This window comes from Budorcas taxicolor, chromosome 7, assembly GCF_023091745.1.
Source record: "Budorcas taxicolor isolate Tak-1 chromosome 7, Takin1.1, whole genome shotgun sequence".
Lineage (NCBI taxonomy): Eukaryota > Metazoa > Chordata > Mammalia > Artiodactyla > Bovidae > Budorcas > Budorcas taxicolor.
This window is the reverse complement of record NC_068916.1, coordinates 6,863,199-6,885,726: the sequence shown is the minus strand read 5'-3', so window position 1 is coordinate 6,885,726 and position 22,528 is coordinate 6,863,199. Positions and strand designations below refer to the sequence as shown.

The 22,528-nt window shown below is 50.0% G+C and overlaps 2 protein-coding genes across 2 annotated transcripts; one reads left to right on the top strand and one right to left on the bottom strand.

Annotated features, from left to right (window-relative positions):
* The first annotated feature begins 9,579 nt into the window (after positions 1–9,579).
* On the top strand, positions 9,580–12,733 carry MPV17L2 (MPV17 mitochondrial inner membrane protein like 2). Its single transcript, XM_052643943.1, is given in 5 exon segments — positions 9,580–9,811; positions 10,453–10,623; positions 11,608–11,684; positions 11,835–11,963; positions 12,254–12,733. Coding segments are annotated over 5 exon segments (702 nt in total). The 3' UTR covers positions 12,347–12,733.
* A 68-nt stretch (positions 12,734–12,801) lies between these two features.
* RAB3A (RAB3A, member RAS oncogene family) lies at positions 12,802–18,419 on the bottom strand. The gene is made up of 5 exons (XM_052643578.1): positions 18,301–18,419; positions 16,953–17,180; positions 15,710–15,828; positions 14,581–14,705; positions 12,802–13,637 (listed from the first exon to the last, which is right to left on the bottom strand). Exons 2-5 carry the CDS (start codon positions 17,178–17,180, stop codon positions 13,447–13,449), a joined length of 663 nt encoding a protein of 220 aa, XP_052499538.1. The 5' UTR covers positions 18,301–18,419; the 3' UTR covers positions 12,802–13,446.
* Between the last annotated feature and the right edge of the window lie 4,109 nt (positions 18,420–22,528).

Genomic DNA, 22,528 nt, shown 5'->3' with positions numbered 1-22,528 from the left:
CTCCTGGGGCCACTGAGATCATGAGGCATCATGTGATTCCAAGACAGGTTCTGGCAGTCTTAGAGGTCATCCTCCTGAAACGTTCTTTCTGGAATGAAGAATGCTCCCAGAGGAAAGGATTGTTAGGGAGTGCTGTCTTGGAAGGAAACACATCAAGTGTAGCTAGATGGCAATCATTTTCAGAGTGCAGTTAAGCAAGAAAGAGGGAGAACAGACATCTGTAGGTTAAATGGGTGGAGAGGACAAGGACTGGATGAGCACTAACATAACAGGGTCCCGCAATCAGTATTTGCTACAGCGAACACTTCCTTAGCCTTCTTAAGAATCTTCTGGGTGATGAAGCACTTTTTGTAACAGCACCAGAGTACAAAAATGTCTATAAATGACAAAAGACTTAAAAGGCATAGTTAAATATCTGAGGATTACAGTGTAATTGTAAAGAATCCACCTGCAATGTGAGAAACCTGGGTTTGATCCCTGGGTTGGGAAGATACCCTGGAGAAGGGCATGGCAACCCACTCTAGTATTCTTGCCTGGAGAATCCCTATGGACAGAGGAGCCTGGTGGGCTACAGTCCATGGGGTTGCAAGGAGTCAGACATGACTGAGCAATTAAGCACACAACACACAGTGTAACTGATTTAAAAAAAAATCTTGGATACAATAACCATTTACATTACATTACATTATATTACATTACAATAATATTTAACATAACATACCAAATATGTGTGTGTTAAATATTTCTCTTTCAGAGACCCTCTAAAGCTGGAAATTGGAACTTTAATTAAAATTAATTACAATTTGGTATTCCAGACGTTTGTCAAAAAGTTTTAAAACTTGTCAAATAAGACTATAGGTCACTGTGAGACAACACTTATTCCTTAACCAAAGTTACAAAAGATCTCACAAGCAAATACAAATCAATTAAAGGCCAAGAAACTCACACAATCTGTTGTGACAAGCAGCATTTCAAGAATACTTTGGAGGGAGAATCCAAATCCAGTCTTGTCCCAGCCCATCCCCAACAAAATCCATTTACCCAACTAAATTTAATCCAATCTTAGAAAATCCTGATCATGTATAATTCTTTTCAGTATTTTTTCATTCTTCACACCTTTTTTTTTTTTTTTACTAAAAACACATATCTGATTTTCCTTAAAAGTTTTTTTTCCCCATGTTGAGTTACTATTCTTGCTGACAAATTTTTGATAGATATAATTAGATCTAGAGACCCTAGGTACAAGAGAAGTATTATACTTAACACTGATGACTCTAAAGACATGTCTGTATTAATCAACCAACAAGTTTAAGCCACCTTCAATACCAGATATCAGTTTTACCCTGAATACTTTACAGATAACATGAACCTGAAACCTATTCTGGCCAGATTATTTTGTATTTCTGAATATTTATATGAGCTTAATTTCCTTTAACTCAATCAAATGCAGCCATTTATGAGTTAATTTTTGGCAATACTATATGTCTATAACACACACATAGACCCATATGAACACACAAGCAAACACAGAGGCATCATAGTTCCTGTTTCAAAATTTTAGCCGTGATCTTAGGGACTTGAACCATTTTCGCAAAACAGTTCCTAAATCTGGGAGAGGGTCATTTACAGCCTCTATTTTTTGTGCAATGTGACTCAGTGATTGAGATACATTAGCAGAGTTATCTGGAACAAAAGCACAGTATTCTGTCTTTGCAGTAAATTCCAAAGAGCTTCACGTCCATCGTGGATGGTTTCAGGTAGAGCCTTGATTACTTTCCATCACAGAGTCTGTGGGATCATACTCTTTTCACCTAACATATACGGTATCTTTTGACTTACTAGCCCCCTATTTTTAGCCCAATCTTCCTCCTTCATGTAACAGGGTTGTGGCATTTCCCTGTCAAGCCTGGGACGTGTAAAACTGCCTTTATTTTATCTGTTGGTGTGCACGGTGCTTTCTTTGCTTCTTGGTCAACATGGTGATTTCCCTTTCCAATTTCAGACCTGGGAGTCTGAGACTGATGTCCCCTACAGTGAACAGCAGCCATTTCTTGAGGATCTTGTTTAATAACCACTGGCTGGATATCTTCGGCCAGGCCTGGATCCTCGATACTCCACACTCCAGGGTCTACTAAGGCTTCTATCTCAACTTCAGATTCAATCTGTTGCTTTCTGCTTTCTGTTAGAGCCGTTTGGCAAGAAGGGTGGTTCCCTTGCCCCTTGAGAAACAGAATGACCCTAACTTAGTTAACAAATCTCTTCCCATCAAAGGAATGGGACAATAAGGCACAAATTGAAAGGAATGTAAAAACAGCTGGCCATTGACATTGCACAGAAGGTGCCCCTGTTTCTTCCCTGACAACCTCATTACGTATTCCTTATGATTGCTAAGTTCTCCAATCCTTTGGGTTACGATCGAGAAGGTTGTCTACAAGAAATTCAGTCAAGTAGCCTGGCACATCAATAACTACCTGAGGCTAGTTATGTACATAGTATCTTCCGGCAGAGCCCCTTTTAGCTTTGGGCTGGTAGGTCTTCTGACTGTGAAACCAATAAGGGTGGAGGGCCTCCGCACCTCACTCTCCGGCCCCTGGGGCATCCATCTGCCCGTGCCCTGGCTATGTGCAAAGAGCACATTGATCACGATCTTCCCTCCGGTGTCCCTTTTGTCCACGTAGGATATACCTTCCTTGTTCGGGTACCCATGGACCTAGTGGCCTGCCAGGGCCAGATTGGCCAGAAGAAGCAGTCTCCCGGGTTGTCAACTCTGAGCAGACAAAGCCGCTGCAATCATTTGGGCCTTATGCATATTTCTCTGGTATCATTCAGCCTTTGTGGCCATATCCCAATTATTGAAAACTGAATAAGACAATTGGAGAAATGATAGCTCATTGGAGTCTGAAGACCAGCAGTTGCTTTTTTAATTTTCTGTGTTGACTAAAAAACTAGTCACAACCGGAAAGTAGAGAGTTATGGGAATCCCAGACCACTTTACCTGCCTCCTGAGAAACCTGTATGCAGGTCAAGGAGCAACGGAGGCAGACATGGGACAAAGGACTTGTTCCAAATTAGGAAAGTGCTACATCAAGGCTGTACATCGTCACCCTGCTTCTTTAACTTATACACAGAGTACATCATGAGAAATGCTGCATTGGATGAATCACACAAACTGGAATCAAGATTGCCGGGAGAAATATCAACAACCTCAGATACGCAGATTACACCACCTTAATGAAGAATATGAACAGTATGAAAAGGCAAAAAGAAATGACACGGAAAGGGGAACTCCCCAGTTTGGTAGGTGCCAATATGCTCCTGGAGAAGAGTGGAGAAATAACTCCAGAAAGAATGAAGAGACAGAGCCAAAGCGAAAACAACACCCAGCTGTGGATGTGACTGGTGACGGAAGTAAAGTCCGATCCTGTAAACAGCAATATTGCATAGGAACCTGGAATGTTAGATCCATGAATCAAGGTAAATTAGAAGCGGTCAAGCAGGAGATGGCAAGAGTGAACATCGACATTCTAGGAATCAGCAAACTAAAATGGACTGGAATGGGTGAATTTAACTCAGATGACCATTATATCTACTACTGTGGGCAAGAATCCTTTAGAAGAAATGGAGTAGCCATCATAGTCAACAAAAGAGTCTGAAATGCAGTACTTGGATGCAATCTCAAAAATGCCAGAATGAGCTCGGTTCATTTCCAAGGAAAACAATTTAGCATCATGGTAATCCAAGTCTATGCCCCAACCAGTTATGCTGAAGAAGCTACATTGAACGGTTCTATGAAGACCTACAAGACCTTTTAGAACTAACATGAAAAAAAGATGTCCTTTTCATCATAGGGGACTGAAATACAAAAGTAGGAAGTCAAGAGATACCAGGAGTAACAGGCAAATTTGGCCTCGGAGTACAAAATGAAGCAGGGCAAAGGCTAACAGAGTTTTGCCAAGAGAATGCACTGGTCATAGCAAACACCCTCTTCCAACCACACAAGAGAAGACTCTACACATGGGCATAACCAGATGGTCAATATTGAAATCAGATTGACTATATTCTTTGCAGCCAAAGATGGAGAAGCTCTATATAGTCAGCAAAACAAGACCGGGAGCTGACTGTGGCTCAGATCATGAACTCCTTATCTAAAAATTCAGACTTAAACTGAAGAAAGTAGGGAAAACCACTAGACCATTCAGGTATGACCTAAATCAAATCCCTTACAATTATACAGTGGAAGTGACAAATAGATTCACAGGATTAGATCTGATAGACAAACTGCCTGAAGAACTATGGACACAGGTTCGTGACATTGTATAGGAGGCAGCTATCAAGACCATCCCCAAGAAAAAGGAATGCAAAAAGGCAAAATGGTTGTCTGAGAAGGCCTTACAAATAGCTGAAAAAAGAAGAGAAGCAAAAGGCAAAGGAGAAAAAGAAAGATATACCCATCTGAATGCATAGTTCCAAAAAAGAGCAAGGAGAGATAAGAAAGCCTTCCTCAGTGACCAATGCAAAGAAATAGAGGAAAACAATAGACTGGGAAAGACTAGAAATCTCTTCAAGAAATTAGAGGTACCAAGGGAACATTTCATGCAAAGATGGGCTCGATAAAGGACAGAAATGGTATGGACCTAACAGAAGCAGAAGATATTAAGAAGAGGTGGCAAGAATACGCAGAAGAACTGTACAAAAAAGATCTTCACGACCAAGATAATCACAATGGTGTGATCACTCACCTAGAGCCAGACATCTTGGAATGTGACTGCATCCATGAAATTAAAAAATGCCTGCTCCTTGGAAGAAAAGCTATGACCAACCTAGACAGCATATTAAAAAGCAGAGACATTACTTTGCTGACAAAGGTCCATCTAGTCAGAGCTATGGTTTTTCCATTAGTCACGTATGGATATGAAAGCTGGACTATAAAGAAAGTTGAGCACTGAAGAATTGATGCTATTGAACTATGGTGTTGGAGAAAACTCTTGAGAATCCCTTGGACTGCGAGGTGATCAAATCAGTCAGTCCTAAAGGAAATCAAGATTGCCGGGAGAAATATCAATAACCTCAGATATGCAGATGACACCACCCTTATGGCAGAAAGTGAAAAGGAACTAAAAAGCCTCTTGATGAAAGTGAAAGAGGAGAGTGAAAAAGTTGGCTTAAAGCTCAACATTCAGAAAATGAAGATCATGGCATCTGGTCCCCTCACTTCATGGGAAATAGATGGGGAAACAGTGGAAGCAGTGTCAGACTTTATTTTTCTGGGCTCCAAAATCACTGCAGATGGTGACTGTAGCCATGAAATTAAAAGACACTTACTCCTTGGAAGGAAAATTATGACCAACCTAGACAGCATATTCAAAAAAAGAGACATTACTTTGCTGACTAAGGTCCATCTAGTCAAGGTTATGGTTTTTCCAGTAGTCATGTATAGATGTGAGAGTTGGACTGTGAAGAAAGCTGAGCGCTGAAGAATGATGCTTTTGAACTGTGGTGTTGGAGAAGACTCTTGAGAGTCCCATGGACTTCGAGGAGATCCAACCAGTTCATTCTAAATGAGATCAGTCCTGGGTGTTCTTTGGAAGGAATGATGCTAAAGCTAAAACTCCAGTACTTTGGCCACCTCATGTGAGGAGTTGACTCATTGGAAAAGACTCTGATGCTGGGAGAGATTGGGGGCAGGAGGAAAAGGGGACAACAGAGGATGAGATGGCTGGATGGCATCACCGACTCGATGGACGTGGGTTTGGGTGGACTCCAGGAGTTGGTGATGGACAGGGAGGCCTGGCATGCTGGTGTTCATGGGGTCCCAGAGAGTCGGACACGACTGAGCGACTGAACTGAACCTATTCTTCTCTTCTTGAATTCCCTTAGGTCACACTGAAGGGCTGTAGTCATGATGACTGTGACATCCTTAAGTTCTTTGTGTAGGAAATGGCACCACTTGCCCTTGTCCGCATGGCTCAGAAATTCAGAATATCGGATAGCTGTGACATTTCTTGCCCTACAGCAGGAAATATTTCACAGATGTGCAAAAGCATATGGATTTTATCCACCAGGTCAAAAGTGAGCAAATGCTATTTGCCCCAAGAGTTCTTTTCCCATGTACTCATGTGCATACGTCGGAGAAGGCGATGGCACCCCACTCCAGTACTTTTGCCTGGAAAATCCCATGGACAGAGGAGCCTGGTGGGCTACAGTCCATGGGGTCGCTAAGAGCTGGACATGACTGAGCAACTTCATTTTCACTTTTCACTTTCATGCATTGGAGAAGGAAATGGCAACCCACTCCAGTGTTCTTGCCTGGAGAATCCCAGGGACGGGGGAGCCTGGTGGGCTGCCGTCTATGGGGTCGCACAGAGTCGGACATGTCTGAAGCGACTCAGCAGCAGCAGCATGTGCATACGTGGATGTGCGCGTGTGTGCGCGCACACACACACACGTTTCCACCCTCTCTGAAATGGTGAGTTTAAATCTAGATCATCATTGAAACCCTCATTGTGTTGGTATTCATGGCAGTGGTGAAGGTTACCTCGGCAACGTGTCCATTGCTTTTTTGATGTTTATTATACATGTGTACATGTTTAGTCGCTCAGTTGCGTCTGACTCTTTGCAATCTCATGGACTGTAGCCCACCAGGCTCTTCTGTCCATGGCATTCTCCAGGCAAGAATACAGGAGTTGGGAAGTCATTCCCTTCTTCAGAGGAAATTCCTGACCCAGGAATTGAATCCAGGTCACCTACATTGCAGGTAGATTCTTTACTGTCTGAGCCAGCAGGAAAGCCCTGGTGGCTTTATTGTACTATAAATTCTCTGTTTTGAGTTTTGTAACTTTGTAGTATTTGAGATGGGCTTCCCTTGTGGCTCAGCTGAGAAAGAATCTGCCTGCAATGCGGGAGACCTGGGTTTGATCCCTGGGTTGGGAAGATCCCCTGGAGAAGGGAAAGGCTACCCACTTCGGTATTCTGGCCTAGAGTCACAAAGAGTCAGACACCACTGAGCGAGTTTCACTAGTCACTAGCATTTGAGATAACGTTATGTTTGTATTTTTGTTGTGTAGGGTAAAGTAATTGTGTTGAATAAACCTAGGATTAGAGTTGAGGGCAGGGTGGGGAAATTAGCAGACAACAGTAAAAGGTCCTCTCCTGTATACTTGGCTCATGGTTTCGCAAGGGCCTCTATAGGACCAAGGCCTAACTCTAAACCTCTTCTTTCCTTTTCACTGTCCCTTTGTGGTTGCCAGCTACAACCATTCACCTCAGACTGGGACTTGAACCCATGTGCCAGGACTTGAACTCAGCCAAAATCCTGCTTGAGACTTAAACCCAAGGGGCTGGGACACAGACCCAGCCAAAACCCGCGGTGCCTGGTTTCAGGACCTAATGAAGCTCAGGTTCTTGATGTCTCATTGCAGAAAGAAGTCAGTAAGAGACAAAGTGATAAGTAAGAAGTGGATTTATCCAGAGAGAAACACTCCACAGACAGACTGTAGGTCGTCTCAGAAGGCAAGAGTGAGAAACACAGTCCACAGAAAAAGAGTGTGGGCTGTGGCAGACAGTGAGTGCAGCCTCAGATGCACTGTGGTCAGCTTTTATGGGTTGGGTAATTTCATGGACTAATACACAGGAGGGTTATTCCAACTATTTTGGGGAAGCGGGCAGAAATTTCTAGGAAATGGGCCACTGCCCACGTTTTGATCTTTGGTTTGCCTTGGAATGTCATGGTGCCTGTGGCTGTATCACTTAGCCTGGTGATGTGTTATAGCGAGCATATACTGAGGCTCAAGGTCTAGTAGAAGCTGTCTTGTCCACCATCTTGAACCCATTTGGTTCTAATCAGTTTATGTTGTATCCTTGGGCTAGGTCTTTCTTTCAAAGATTGTGCTATGCCTCCTTCCCTCCTGTTTCAAAGGCATCAAAATCATATTTAGAGAAAGGAAAACAGAAATGAGAAAAATAGAGAAATAGCAAAATTCTTTTACTCATTTGGAGTTGCCAGGGCTTCAGCTACCATGAACTGTACTTTCCCATGGAAAAAGTTTATCTGACTCTGTTTTGTGAATCATAACTTGACTCTTACCCCTCTTTAAGCCATTTTGAAGCTTTTCCACCAAAATGCAGTAAAATCTGGAGCCTGGAATACCAGAATGAGGTACTTGACTGCAATAGGAAGTATTTGAAGGATCATTTTTCCCAAAAAATTAAAATCACACTTCTCATACAGATATAAAAATGAGCATGTGTTAAAAACTACTGTTAACTCATTATTAATAAAGGGAACTTGTCAGGCATTGAAACCATTTCAACCAAGTTCCAAACAAGAGGCAGAAGAGGAAGTGTAAAATGAATGTGCAAATAAAGGCAAAAAAAAAAAAATGAGGTGCGTGTCTCTTTACTTGGCAGAATTCATTTGCATGTTTACAAATAAGAATTACTTTTTGGTGTTCTCAGTTATAACCACGGGGTTGATCAAATATCTCCCATAGAATCAAAATCAGAAAACTGAAGAGTGTCCTCTAACAAAGAGAAAAAAAACGATTTTTTTTGGTAAAGAGTAAAACAGTTTCGTTTTTGTAGACCATACAATCTTTGTTGCAACTCCTCATTGTAGTTGAGAGTAGACAATAAACAAATGGGCATGGCTGTGTTCCAATATATCTTTATTTATGGATTCGAAAATCGTAATTTCATACAATTTTCACACGTCTCAGAACAGTACCTGGATTTTTTTCATCGACCAATCAAAAAAAGTTAAGAAAAGTCTTAGCTCCTGAACCTCACCAAAACAGGTGGCGACAGAATTCGGCCCAGACACCCTGCTCTGGTAAGAAATGCATAGATTTCCACTGAAACTCAGATTTTCCCCTAGAGGAACATAGGAGATAATATGGTGATATAATTATCACTGCAGCAACACAAAGTTGCTGTCAAATTTCTTAAAAGCACGTCATGTGCCCAGAACAGTGCGTAGCGTCTTAAGTATTGTCATTATTGTGGAACTTAGGTCAGACGCCCAGCAGTAGTCAGGACCAAGGTCAACGTCCAGACAGGAATCCCGGCAGCCTGCGCGCGCAGCAGAACTGGAGCCCCGCCTCCACGTGCCCGAATCTCTGCGGGATTGGATTTCCGCCCTGTGGCCCTCACTTTTCAGGAATTGAAGGAGAATCTGGAAATCTGGAGGGCAATTTACACGGGAGAATTCGGTAACTGCCGTAGATTGGCCATCTCAATGAGGGAGGCAGGACAACAGTCTGTGATGTTTCCAGCCTAAAGTCAGTGATTGGTCAGTGAAGTGCTGGGCGGTCAAATAAGAGCGTGACGACGGTTACCCATAGGCCAGAGCAGAAAGGGGCGGGAAAACAAGGGTGGAACGTCAGTAATTGGCCTGCGCGATGTGACGCGAAGCCTTGTGTGATTGGTCCGTAAGGCGTGGAAGGAGGTGTGAGGGTTCGAAGCAGTCTGCGATTGACTGGAGCGATTTGGGGCGGGCATACAAATCACGAAGGCAGCGTTCGATTGGGTGCCACCGCGCGGGGCGGGTAACCGGGACTCGGCGGCGACTTGGGATTGGCCGGCATGGGCGGGGCGGCCCAGTGAGCCGGTTCCTGTGTCCGGCGGACGATGCCGTCCGGCGGCTGGCGCTGGCTGCGCGGCCTTTGGGCTGCCGGTCAGCCCCTGTTCCAAGGCCGTGCGTTGCTCGTCACCAATACCCTGGGATGCGGCGTTCTCATGGCGGCTGGGGATGGGGCGCGCCAGACCTGGGAGATTCGCGCCCGGCCCGGCCAGAAGTTCGACCCGCGGCGCTCAGGTAAGGGGACCAGTGCTGCTGGCTTTTCACCCCAGATCTTTGCCCCCAACTTCCGATCCGGAGACCTGTGAACCGGACCTGAGCTCCGTGACTATGTCCCGTGACCTCAGTTCCTGGCAAGACCCTTGACCTCAGCGTGCACCCTAGACACCCCCTCCCCGTTCTCCGCGTCCCTTCCCCCTCGAGTCTTCATCTCATCTCCAATACGTACGGTTTCTGTCCGCTGCCATCCTGACGGTCAGGTCCTCGCCCACCCCCTGATCTGCTACCCTCTCTCTTGCACTGACAGACTCACCTTTGAGCACGATATGCTGCACCCGGGGTAGTCAAAGGCACAGCGTCTGGCTGCCAGCCAGCTTGGGTCGCACCCTGGTCCCACGCTTCCCTATCAGCTGTGCCTCTGTTTCCTCCTTCTGAAAGCGGGGCGATGGTGGTACCCTTTGATAGGGTAGTGAGGGAATGAGGGAAGATGCAAAAGCACCTCTTGGAATGGTACCTGGCGGTGGGGCTAATAATGGAAGAATATTCGGTTCAGCCCTGGAGGGTGTCAGGCTTACCCAGGTCTTAGCCAGGGAGGGAGTGGATTAGGGGGGAAGGTTGCTGGCCTAAGGTGTCCCCCTTAACTCTTGGACTGTCCACAGTGAGCATGTTTGCAGTCGGCTGCAGCATGGGCCCCTTCCTGCACTATTGGTATCTCTGGCTGGACCGCCTGTTCCCTGCATCCGGCTTCCCTGGCCTCCCAAACGTCCTCAAGAAGGTCCTCATTGACCAACTGGTGGCCTCTCCTATGCTTGGCGTCTGGTACTTCTTGGGTAAGGAGTCCTGTGAACTTGGGCTTGGTCCCTCGTGGATCGAGGGGTCAGGGGTGGGGGGGTAGAGCCAGTTTTGTGTCCACAATGTGGAGATGTGTTATCAATGCTTCTCCTGTGTGGGTGGCCCAGGACTGGAGGCTGGGGTACAGTGGTGACGGGACAGACCCAGTGGCGTCAGGTGTGAATGGCAGAATCACAGACAGTGGTGCTACGCAAGGAAGGATGAAGACAGTGTCTGAGATGATGGTTGGGAGAACCTCTCCAAGGAGAAGACGCTGAGATGAGACAAGAAGGAGCCAGAGGGCCGGGAGGGAGGTAGGGGGTGGGGGCGGAGGGGAGGACAACTGGTGCAAAGGCCCTGAGGCTGGAGGAAAGGGAGGTGAGACTGAGGTTGACAGGGCACGATCATCCTAACCCTTGGCTCTGGAGAGCTGTTCATTCCTTGCTGCCCAGGGTCAGTTTCATTTCATTATCTGTAGAGGTAAAGGAAGGGACAGGACTGGTAATAAAACTGCCTCAGCAAGGGTGTGTCACCACCCCACAGGGTACGAGTTTATACAGGACAGACCTCTAACTTCTTGTTTACCCATTTCAGCCACCCTGGTGTGCTCCACTTCCCACCACAAGGCCTTTAAATACCCCAGTTCCTCTGGGTGGGACACTGTTCCGCTGCCTGGGGTGGTGATTAGTCGCTCAGTTGTGTCCGACTCTTTGCGACCCTGTGGACTGTAGCCTGCCAGGCTCCTCCCCATGGGATTTTTCAAGCAAGAATACTGGAGTGGGTTTCCATTTCCTCCTCCAGGGGATCTTCCTGACCCAGGGATCAAACCCGAGTCTCCTGTGTCTCCTACACTGCAGGTGGATTCTTCACCTGCTGAGCCATCGGGGAAGCTCTGTTCCTCAGGGGTCCTACCCTACCCGCTTTACCACCGTGCTCCATACTCACCAGCCCCTGACACTCTCATTTCTTGGTTTCCTTCCTAGGCCTTGGCTGCCTGGAGGGCCAGACCCTGGACGAGAGCTGTCAGGAGCTGCGGGACAAGTTCTGGGAATTCTACAAGGTGAGCATGCCTGCCCAGGCCCCGCCTATCCCTTCGCCTCCACCCGCTTTCATCTTGCTTCCGCTTTCATCTTGCTTCCGACCCTCCTTTCAGGCCTCACCCAGGTCCTTCCTGGCTCCGCCCCTCACTACATTCCGCCCCTCCCCATAGGCTGACTGGTGCGTGTGGCCTGCTGCGCAGCTGGTGAATTTCCTCTTCGTGCCCCCCCAGTTCCGAGTCACCTACATCAACGGCCTGACGCTAGGGTGGGACACCTACCTCTCCTACCTGAAATACCGGGTGAGCGCAGTGGGCAGACCAAGCACCCAGAGGACTCCTGGGGGAGGGGGACACATGTGTGAGCCCCAAATGGCAGTACAGCTACCCTTCAGGGTGAGGGCTGCCTCTGCCAGTGACAGCCTGCCTGCACCCCATGGTGGGTGGGCAGGTTGCTGATCACCAACGAGGTGAGGACCACGCCCGCATCTGTCCAGCAAGGCTGACCCCAGTGCCAAGCGGTTGGAGGAGGGTTCAGTGGGGTGCCTAGTGGGGTGAACAGCACATGTAACCAGATGCTCTTGTGCGGTCAGATCCCAGGCCCCCTGACACCCCCAGGCTGTGTGGCCCTGGGCACCATGCAGATTGAACCCCCAGATGCCAGACAGCAAGGCAAGACTGACTGAGCTGCCGTGGACCAGCCACCTGGGCAGGAAGGGGAACCGACTCCTAGCCCAAGTCCTAGCCACACCCTGACTCCTGGGCATCTGCTTGGGCTGCCCCTGCCAAGCCCACTGCCAGGCCTCAGTTTCTGCCTCTGGAACACAACCATGAAGATGGACAGTTGTACCTCAGCCTTCTGGGGCAGCTTCAAGTGACTCGTGATGGGCCATCCTCAGCTCTGGGGTCTCAGCCAGCCAGCTGGCACCAAGCCCTCAACACTACTGTAGGCTGGGTGCTGGGGCCAAGGTGGGGGATATCGCCCATCCCCTTGGAGCCAGGCCCCAGAATTTGGAGCCTCCAGTCTCATCCTCTAGTCACGGACTGTGGAAGTACCATTAAATTCTCGTAATTGAAAATCTTGTGGATGAATAGAGCCAGCATTATCAGGCCGGTGCTCATAGGGACATTGTGTCATCCATTCACTTTATTGGGTGTGTGTAGTGTTGTCATGACGTCTCCTGGGGGGCTGGGGGGCATGTTTGACACTCATGACGTCAGAACAGGTCTGGTTGGGAGTGGTATCCCAGGGTGGTGCATATCTACAGCAACCCCCCCACCCCGCTCCCAAAAAAACCTTGGGGGTGAGGAGCCAGGTGGGCCATTTCCTGGCTCTGACCCACCCAGTGGTCCACGTTGAGATGCCTGCAGCCACCTGGACCCACCATGCCACAGCCAAGAGGCTGGCTACCTCCCATCACCTGACCAGCCTGCCTTGGGGTGTCATCTGGCCCCCTCTTCAAAACTGATAATTGTTGATGGGGGTGAATTTATAAAAAGGTGGGGTCTGGAGGGAAGAGTGAGCGGTGAGTTCACGGGGCCACGACACGCCACTGCAGAGCGAGAACAGGGCTGTATGTACAGGGTGGGGCGCGGAGGAGGGGGGTGGTGCCCGAGCCCCCGGGGGACATCTCCAATAAATAAATAAATAGCTACGATAATAAATAGGGTGATGGGCTAAATTGGGGCAGGGGACTCACGCCCATGGCCAGTAGGGGCCCTGGTTCAGGCCCAGGGGACGGGCAGGGGCGGGGCCAGGATGGGGCAGGGCGGGGCAGGGCAGCTCTCAGCAGGCGCAGTCCTGATGCGGAGGCGCCTGCTGGTCCGTGAGCTGTGGGCCCTGCTTGGCGCCGGTGACTGCAGGATCGGCCGTGTCCAATGACTCAGACATCTTCTCGCAGATGACATCCACAAGGCGCTCAAAGGTCTGCTTGACATTAATGTTGTCCTTGGCGCTTGCCTCAAAGAACTCAAACCCTGTGGTCGGGGAAGGGAGGGGTGAGGACGCTGGACCCCCCACGCCCAGACACACTTTGCTGAGGACAGGTAACACCTGGAGTTTCCCAGTGCCAGATGCATGTTAAAGGCACGGACAAGTCCCATGGCGAAGCAACAGTGGACTCAGTCAGCCTTTATTTCCTGGACTCCTTTCTTCACCCTAAAGTTCTCCTCATTGTCCCCAGAGCTGCTGCATGGAAAAAGGGGGTGCCCAAGCCCTTGGGGGACATCTCCAATAAATAAATAACTACGATAATAAGTAGGGTGATGGGCTAATTCTCTGCTCCCACCATCCGGCCCAGCCCTGGTCCTGGCAGCATCTGACACAGATCCAGGCCTTTCCTGCTCACACAAACTCCATGGTTTCCTACTGCCCTCTGAAGAGTCTGATTCCCCAGCTTGTAGTTCAGGTCCTGCATGATCAACCATATTTCCTCCAAGTGATCCCCATGTTCCAGTCATGTAAAACTATTTGCCAAAAAGATCTTTCCCACATCCAATCACTTTCTTCTGTCTGAAAGATCACCGTTTTTCTTCAAATACCAGTTCCAATCCCCCACTTACAGGAAGCCTTACCTATGCCAGGCAGAGCCTGGCTCCCTGCTAGTTCCGCCAGCCCAGATCCCTCCCTCTCACAAATCTGTAGGCCTCCTGGACCCAGCAACACCCAGCACTAGTCTGGGCAGTGACAGTATCAGAATGAATCATTAACTTCTTGCAGAGTGAACTCCTAAACATCCCTTAAGACCCACCTGAAATGGCCCCTGGATCAAAGGCCAGCTTGCAGAGAGTATAAATTATTGGGATTCAAATCCAGGCCGCGTCTTGGCTTAGCTGTGAGATCTTGGGTGTGTGTCTTCCCCTTTCAGGGCCTCAGTGTCCCTTTCCTAGCCTGTGATGTCCAGCATCACTGGGTACTCACCCAGGTGGTCTGCCAGTTGTCGACCACGTTCCGATGACACCACCCGCTCGTCCTCCATGTCGCACTTGTTCCCTACCAGCAGCACCTGGGCATTGTCCCATGAATAGGTCTTGATCTGGGTTGACCTGGAGGAGGTGGTGACAGAGGAAGGTTAGGGCTTGGAGAATCTGAGCACCAACCCCCTCCCCCATTTCCTTGTCACTCATCCTATTCAAGCCCCCACCTCCCATTAATTCTCTATTTTTAATATTTATTTATTTGGTTATGCCAGGTCTTAGTTGCAGCACACAGGATCTTTGATCTTCCTTGCAGGATGTGGGATCTAGTTCCCTGACCAGGGATGGAACCTGGGCCCCCTACACTGGGAGAGCAGTCTTAGCCACTGGAAAGTGAAACTGTTAGTTGCTTAGTCATGTCTGACTCAGTGACCCCATGGACTGCAGCCTACCAGGCTACTCTGTCCATGGAATTCTCCAGGCGAAAATACTGGAGTAGGTAGCCATTCCCTTCTCCAGGGGATCTTCCTGACCGGAGTCACCTGTGTTGCAGGTAGATTCTTTACCATCTGAGCCACCAGGGAAGCCCACTGAACCACCAGGGAAATCCTGTCCCATTAATTCTTGAGGAGGGCAAGGCTCAGTCTCTCCTCCTGCCTTTGTCCTGCCAGGAACACTCTTCTCTCTTCAGGGGCCTGCTCCCACAGTTCCTGAACTTGAGAGTCCCTCTTTCAAGAAGTCTTTCCCACCCTTCCCAGATCCCCCACCCCCAGAGAAGAATTCTCCCTCTTGAACAAATTCAAACATTTTCTCAAAATTTATCATTACTCTCAGCAGAAAATGTACATGTTTATACCTTCAAAACTTGCAAACTATCTTTATATTTTCTGTCCCTCCCAGACTTTTTTCCCCCTTATACGTTTATAGTTTCATTTTCCTACCTAAAATCTTTCTTTCCCATTATTTTGAGCTGATGCCACATTGTTTTAATGATTATAGATTGATAGCATAGCTGGGACCCCGATATCGTTATTTACATTTCTGCCAAGGGGCTGGGACTCTCTCGTCTTGGCCTGAACCCCAGGCTTTACACGAAGCCTGGCTCAGAAGAGGGCGGGTGGGGGCTCACATACCAGTCCTGCACAGCGTTGAAGGACTCCTCATTGGTGATGTCGTACATGAGGATGAAGCCCATGGCGCCCCGGTAGTAGGCTGTCGTGATGGTCCGGTACCGCTCTTGCCCCGCTGTGTCCTGGGAAGAAGAGGTGGGGTGTCAGAGAGGAGATACATGGAAGTTCCTCAGCATGGGAATGAATTCTGAGATGGTGGAGGCCAGCCCCCTTGAGGCTTAGAGGAGCAGGGGCTTGCCCAGAGGCACAGTGGGTCAGAAGAGTGAGTTGGCTGCCTATCCCAGGGAATGTAGTACCAGTGATCCCAAGGTACCTACAGCATCATTCCTTCATTCATTCGACACACAGGACCTGTGCCACATCCTGTGCTGGGCACTGAGGACACAGTCGTTAACAAAATGGGCCAAAATCACTGCCCTTTTGGAATTGACAGCTCTGTGCAGGAAACAGAGAATCAACCCATGACAAAGAAAATGCATCCTCAGCTCACGGAAATGTATTGTCAGAAAGTAATGAGACAGGAGTAGAAAAGAAAAACCAGGCAAGGATGGGGTCGGTAGGGGGACAATTTAAAAACTTGAAGGATGAGGGAGGGAGTCATACAGGGGTCAGGAGAAGGAAAGTCTAGGCAAATGCCCTAAAGTGGAACTGGGTCTGTTACATTTGAGGAACAATGAAGAGGCTGAGGTGGAGATGGAGGGAGACAGATGAGATGAGGTATCAACAGGGGATGACCAGGCAGGGTCTCCTCAGCCAAGGGAAGGTTGCAGGTGTTACCAAGAGTGAGGTGGGGGCCATGGAAGGACTGAGAGCAGGGAACAACCAGCTCTGGCTTGGGATTTATCAGATCCCTTTAGGACCCAGAGGTGTTGAGGGAGGTGGCCAGAAGACCCTGGTGGAGGAGCCTGCTCTTGGCCCAGGGAATGAGGCTGGGGGGTCAGGATCCCTCTGAAACCTCATCCAGACACTCGTGGAGGAACTTGAACATGGGGAAACTGAGGCACTCAGCAAGCGATGCATCTGATGATGTCAGGGGTAGGACAGGACCCAGCATTTACCCCTTCCCCACCCCTGGAGAGCACTGATGGCAGAAACGGGACACTCTCTTCTGTGCCTCTAGCCCCTGGTACACAGTAAGCACCTCATAAATGCCCAGTATGTAATGAGTGAATCTAGACAGGAAAGAAATAGGCAGAGCTGGGGCGGGGAGAGTGATGGAGCCAGAAGGCCCCCCAGCTGGACCCACCCAGATCTGCAGCTTGATCCTCTTATCGTTTCGGTAGATGGTCTTGACCTTGAAGTCGATGCCTACAGTGCTGACAAAGGCAGGCGTGAAGGAGTCGTCTGCATAGCGGAAGAGGAAAGATGTCTTGCCCACGCTGCTGTTTCCGATGATGAGGATTTTGAACATGTAGTCGAAGTTCTGGTCCGAAGATTCCTTCTGCCCATAGCGAGCGTCTGTGGCGGATGCCATCTGGGGGTGTGGGGCGTAGGCGAAGGTGAGGGATCCCCTCCGTCCCCAAACGCCCAGGCTCAGGCTAGAGAGCTCCCAGCGAGAGACAGAGATTACTCTTATCCCATCAGGAGCCCCAGTGCTAACGGCGGGCCCCACCGCAGAGGGCGGGCCGTGACCTTGAAAGGCCTGAGGTTCCAGGGGAGGACCTCAGAGCGAAGGGGATGGAGACACCTTGCAGCCCCCTCCAGCAGGCCTCCACCCCGGACCCGGTTGTAACCTAAGCCCTACAGCTGCGCCAGAAGAGGTGACTAACTGCGGCCGGCCCCGCCCCCCATCAATCATTCATTTTCCTCAGAACTGAGCCTCGCGGGCGCACGTGCACACGCGTGTACGGTACCGCGGGGACGCGTGTCTGCCGTCCTTCTCCCAGACTCCCAGGCTGGGAGAGCTCGAGCTGTGACAGCTATATCACGTGATAGGCACGGGCCGTGCACACGCTCACGTGCACACAGCAGGGCACACACTGGGACAAGCTCGATGCACGAGAAAGAGCCAGACACCTGTCTGCACGCCAACATGTATATACAATGTGCAAACCCACCGTGCGCAATGCGTCCTCCACCCATGCAGCCCAGTACACGTCACCTACACGGGCACACATCTCTGTGCACATAGGCACCCTGTTGTGCACGCACACGAGCAGTCCACGCGTCTGCCTCCACATGCCTGTAACACTCACAGTCTTGGGTCGGGATCCCCAAGGTATGCACGAGCATACCCTGATAAACAAGCAAGGGTACACACAGACCCTCCTGCACAGGCGGGCGCGCACACGAGTGTGCACTCCACGCGCACGCGCACGCAGAGCCTCCCGCGCGCACAGCTTCCCGCAAGGCACTCGCCTCATCTCCCCTCCCCCTCCACCGCAGGGCCGGGGATGGAGGGATGGGGGTGGGGGTGAGGACAGGGCAGGTAGAGGGAGCCGAGGCCCTCCCCCTCCCCAGACTCGCGACCGCCGCATCCTTCTGCCTCATTTAAGGCCGGCCAACTTCGTCCCCTATCCCAAGCAGACCACCAGTCAAATGAAGGTTATATAGGTGCTCGGCGCGGAAGCGCACCTGAAGGCCTGGGAGCTCACCTTGTTCTGCACTGATGCTGTGGCGACCCTAGCGGCGGCGACTTTTTTGGCAGTGGCGGTGACGGGGCCCCCGGTGTGCTGATGTGGGGCTGCGCTGCAGCGGAGGCGGCGGCAGCGGCTGAGGCCCCTGCAGTCCTCGGTGACGTCCTGCAAAGGGCGGGGCGGGGCCTCACATGCAGATACGGCCGTGATGCCATTCTAGGGCGGAGCCACTGATGGAGATACGGTCTACTGTCGCAGGCAGAGCCGGGAGGGGCGGGGCTCTTGCACAGATTGACGCGGGAACGGGGCGGGGCCCAGAGAGCGCATCCAGTAGCTAGCAGAAGCGGTGCAGGAGGGGAGGAATCGCTTGCTGGCTCCGCCTCTCTACAGTATAAGGGAAGCGGGGCTTCGCAGCGCCTTCTCACTGGCTTAAGTGCTCGAGCGACAGGGTAAGTAACCAGTCAAAGATTGCCACCCCCCTCCTCCTGTCCAATGGTGGTTTCCGGGCGATTGAAGGGCCCAGAGGTTGAGGCCTCAACTGAGCCTGAGTCTTCTGGGGGCGTTCCCCTTTCCCGCCCCCACGCACCCCAGGTCTTAGACTCGGGAGGTACCCGTTCAGTCCAAGGTGCTGTGACCGCTCATTAAACTCCCCCTATTCCCAATTTCAGAAAAGAGGAAGCGAGGTTCGAGAAAATGCTCCATATCTCTTATTTACAGGGTTCAAAGTAAGTATAAAAGAAGAAATAGCTGAAATAGGGATCAAGATAGACCCTGTCTCATTGCTGATATGTGCCCTGGTGGCTCAGACGGTAAAGAATCCGACTGCAATGCGGAAGACCTGGGTTCGATCCCTGGGTTGGGAAGATCCTCTGGCGAAGAGAATGGCTACCCATTCCATATTCTTGCCTGGATAATTCCATGGACAGAGGAGCCTGGTGGGCTGTATAACAGTCCATGGGGTCGCAAAGAACTGGACACGATTGAGCGACTAACACACTCAAGACCCCTGAAGGGGGTGGGGCTAGTAGATGCTCCACCCTGTTTCTGAGATGGAGAAAGGAGAAATCGGGATCAAGAGAGCCACCCTCCGCCACCAATTTCCGGAAAAGAGGGGGCTGACGGACGCTCCGGGAACCCCTCTCCTTCCTGCGCCCCATTTTCCAGAGAAAAATTCAAATGGCGGAAGTAGGGCAGGAAAACAGCCTGTCCCCTAATCTCGCAAAGTCTGCGGTTAAAACAAACAACAACAACAACCCCCCAAAAGTAGGAAACAGTGAGGTTTAAAGACCCTGCAATAAAGGAGTGGGGTGGGGAAGGAGATTCTGTGCTCCTGCTGGACTCCTGAGCTAAGAGACGGGGATGGAGAGTCCTCCCTCCACCATCCTGGCAAAACTAGACTCAGAGATGGAGGCTCTGGGGTCCAAGATGACCCGTCATCCCCCAACGATCTTGATGTGAAAAAGTCAGAATGGGGGCTGGCGCGGAAGAACGAGACCTCGGCCTCCATTCCAGGGCGCTACCGTCCGCCCAGCTCCGGTCTCCACACCCGGCAGGGGGCGTGTGGCCCCAGGAAAATTCTGATCTCCCTGATTCCTCCTCTGGAGACGAGGGGCGGAGCTGGTCCTGTTTATAAAAAGCTCACCAGCTGCAGAGGCGCCTAGAGACCAGAATAACTTAGCGCCTGGAGGCCGCCCCCCACCCCCAGCGCCCCGGAAGTGCGGAGAAGTTCCGCACCCCCTGCTCTCCCTGCAGTTGGGAAATCTATTTTTTCCAAAGGATAACATCTTTGTCCCTCCTCCTCACTCGGACTATAAAAGTATCACAAACCCACTGCGGCGAATTGGGAAATTTTTTAAAATATAAATATAAATCCACCTCCAACTCCCCACTGGAAGACCAGCAGTCGAGTTTCCGCTTTAGAGTGGGGAGTGGGGGGCTCCAGGCATTGCCCTGGTGGCGGTGAAGGCATGCGAGTTTACTAGGCTCCCTGACCTCCCAGGCGAAAGTCGGCGATACCCACTTATTTTTTCCCTAAAGCGTAAAAAGCTCACAACAATGTGTACCAGCTTCTGCCCAAAAGGTATTTGGTATTTTAAAGTAAAAATAATGGAAGGACTTTATTGCTAAGAATCAGCAGAAGGATCTGGAGTTAGGGATGGTAGAATTGGAGGTGTGAGCTACAGACTTCAGGGGAGGTGTCCTATGTGGCCAGGGAGACATAGCCGGGGCGGGGTGGTGGGGGGAGGGAGAAGGGCTCCAAACCCTCTCAGATCCCACCCCACTACCTCCCCACTAGCTCCATATTTTAGCTTCCAGATACAATCTTGCCTCAGGGCCTTTGCACCCGCTGTTTCCTCTGCCTGAGCTGTTTCCCTAGCTCTCCCTGCGCCGGGCTTTCTCATCATCTTCAGGTCTCCAATCCACACCCACCTCCCTCTGGAAGCTCTGCTTTCGCGCTGTCACTTCCAGTCATGTCACGTATTTCTCCTTCCTGACACATCCCCATCAGAAATGTCATGCTAACTCATTTATTCAATAGCCAGCTGTGAGCTCTGAGAGTCAGGGGTTGGTGTCCTGAGCACTTGTACCTGTAGACACAATAGGCACTCTGTGATGGTAAGATATGAGTGGATCTATGAATCAATGAAGGATTGAAGGCAGGATGACTTTGGCCACTGAGGTTAGGGAAGGCCTCTCGGAGGAAGGGACATTTGAGCAGGAATCTGAAGGAGGAAAAGGAGCTGGCCACGGGGAGAAGTGGGGGGACAGTGCTCTGACAGAGCAAACAGCAAGTGCAAAGGCCTTGAGGCTGGAACTCACTAAATAAGCTCAAGGGACAGCCCCTCTTCAGCTCTGCAAGGGGGGGCCGGGCAATATTTTCTCCCTAAACAGAGGGCAAACGGGTCCTAGAGTCAAGGCCTGAAAGTTCCCAGGGGCCCTAAAGAACTTCTCTTTCCCTTTGGATCTAGGGTGGGCCACAAAGGCAAAGAGTATGTCCCTCAGGAAAGACCCTAAACGGAGAAAATGGGGGACCTGGAGCACGCGAATGGCTTCTTCCTCTCTCTCTCTGCGAGCTTCAGGTCCTACTTCTGTGAAACGGAAAGAAGAGGGCACTAGTGGTAAAGAGCCCACCCGCCAGTGCAGGAGACATAGCAGACGCGGTTCCATCCCTGGGTCGAGAAGACCCCCTGGAGGAGGGCAGGGCAACCCTCTCCCGTTTTCTTGCCTGGAGAATCCCATGGACAGAGGAGTCTGGCAGGCTACAGTCCACAGAGTCACAAAGAGTCGGATATGACTGAAGCGACTTAGCACACACACGTGCACAAAGCAAGCCTGTTCTACCTGTGAAATGACACAGGCTCAGGAAGGTTAAGAGATTTGTTGAAGTTGTCAAAGTCAGTCTCTGGGGGAGTCTGAAGATCTCAGTCTGGAGAGGGTGGTAGAAACAAAGCAAAGAATCCCAGAGAGCTTCTACTATTGCCAGCCTGGAGTGGGAGTGGGAGAGTCAGGAAGGACTTCCTGGAGGAGGGGATGCTCAACTGAGACCCAAAGGGTGAGGATGAGGTGCAGAAGTATTCCAGGTGGCAGGCACAGCATGTGCAAAGGGCCTGAGGTGGCACTGTGCTTGGGGTATGAAAAGCCAGCATGCACAGTGTTCACAGTGAGGAGAGGGAGGAATAGCTGCGGCCCAAATCGAAGGAGAACATATGACTGTTCTTATGAATGAGGGGGAGAAAAAAACAGAAATAAGGTGAAATGCTGAAGGCAGATGATCTAGGGGTGAGATTATAGCAGAATTTTATTTTCATCCTTACATGTTTCCATTATTTGCAAATTCTCTACAGTGACCATGTATTACTTGCAAGTAAAGGGGAAGGGATAAAAAAATTATAAATAAAAATCCCATAAATCTCTGCCTTTTAAAAGGCTGGAAGGAAATGTACCAAGTTCATGATCCAGATGCCCTTTAATTTTCCTTTGGTGAAGTTAGATGACTAATTGTGATGACGATGAATTATCAGTGGAATGGAATTATTAATGAAATTATTTAGGAATGAAACCAGCCGTTCTTGAAGCCAGAGGCTGCCCTATAATGACTTCTGTCGTGTATAAATCCTCAGACACGCAGGGAGGGAGGGTAGCGAGGTGGGGGGACGGGGGATGGGGGATACTGAGGACTCCGGAAGTGAAAATTGAATCTGAGACTTGAGCACAGAGCCATCTCACCTGCTCGGCGCCCCGCCCA

Excerpts from the sequence above, each read along its gene's own strand:
- RAB3A (XM_052643578.1), bottom strand. The coding sequence starts at position 17,180 with ATGGCATCCGCCACAGACGCTCGCTATGGGCAGAAGGAATCTTCGGAC. Across the intron at positions 15,829-16,952 it reads GGATCAAGCTGCAGATCTGG|GACACAGCGGGGCAAGAGCG; the intron begins GTGGGTCCAGCT and ends TCTTCTTCCCAG. Across the intron at positions 13,638-14,580 it reads ACAACTGGCAGACCACCTGG|GGTTTGAGTTCTTTGAGGCA; the intron begins GTGAGTACCCAG and ends CCCCGACCACAG.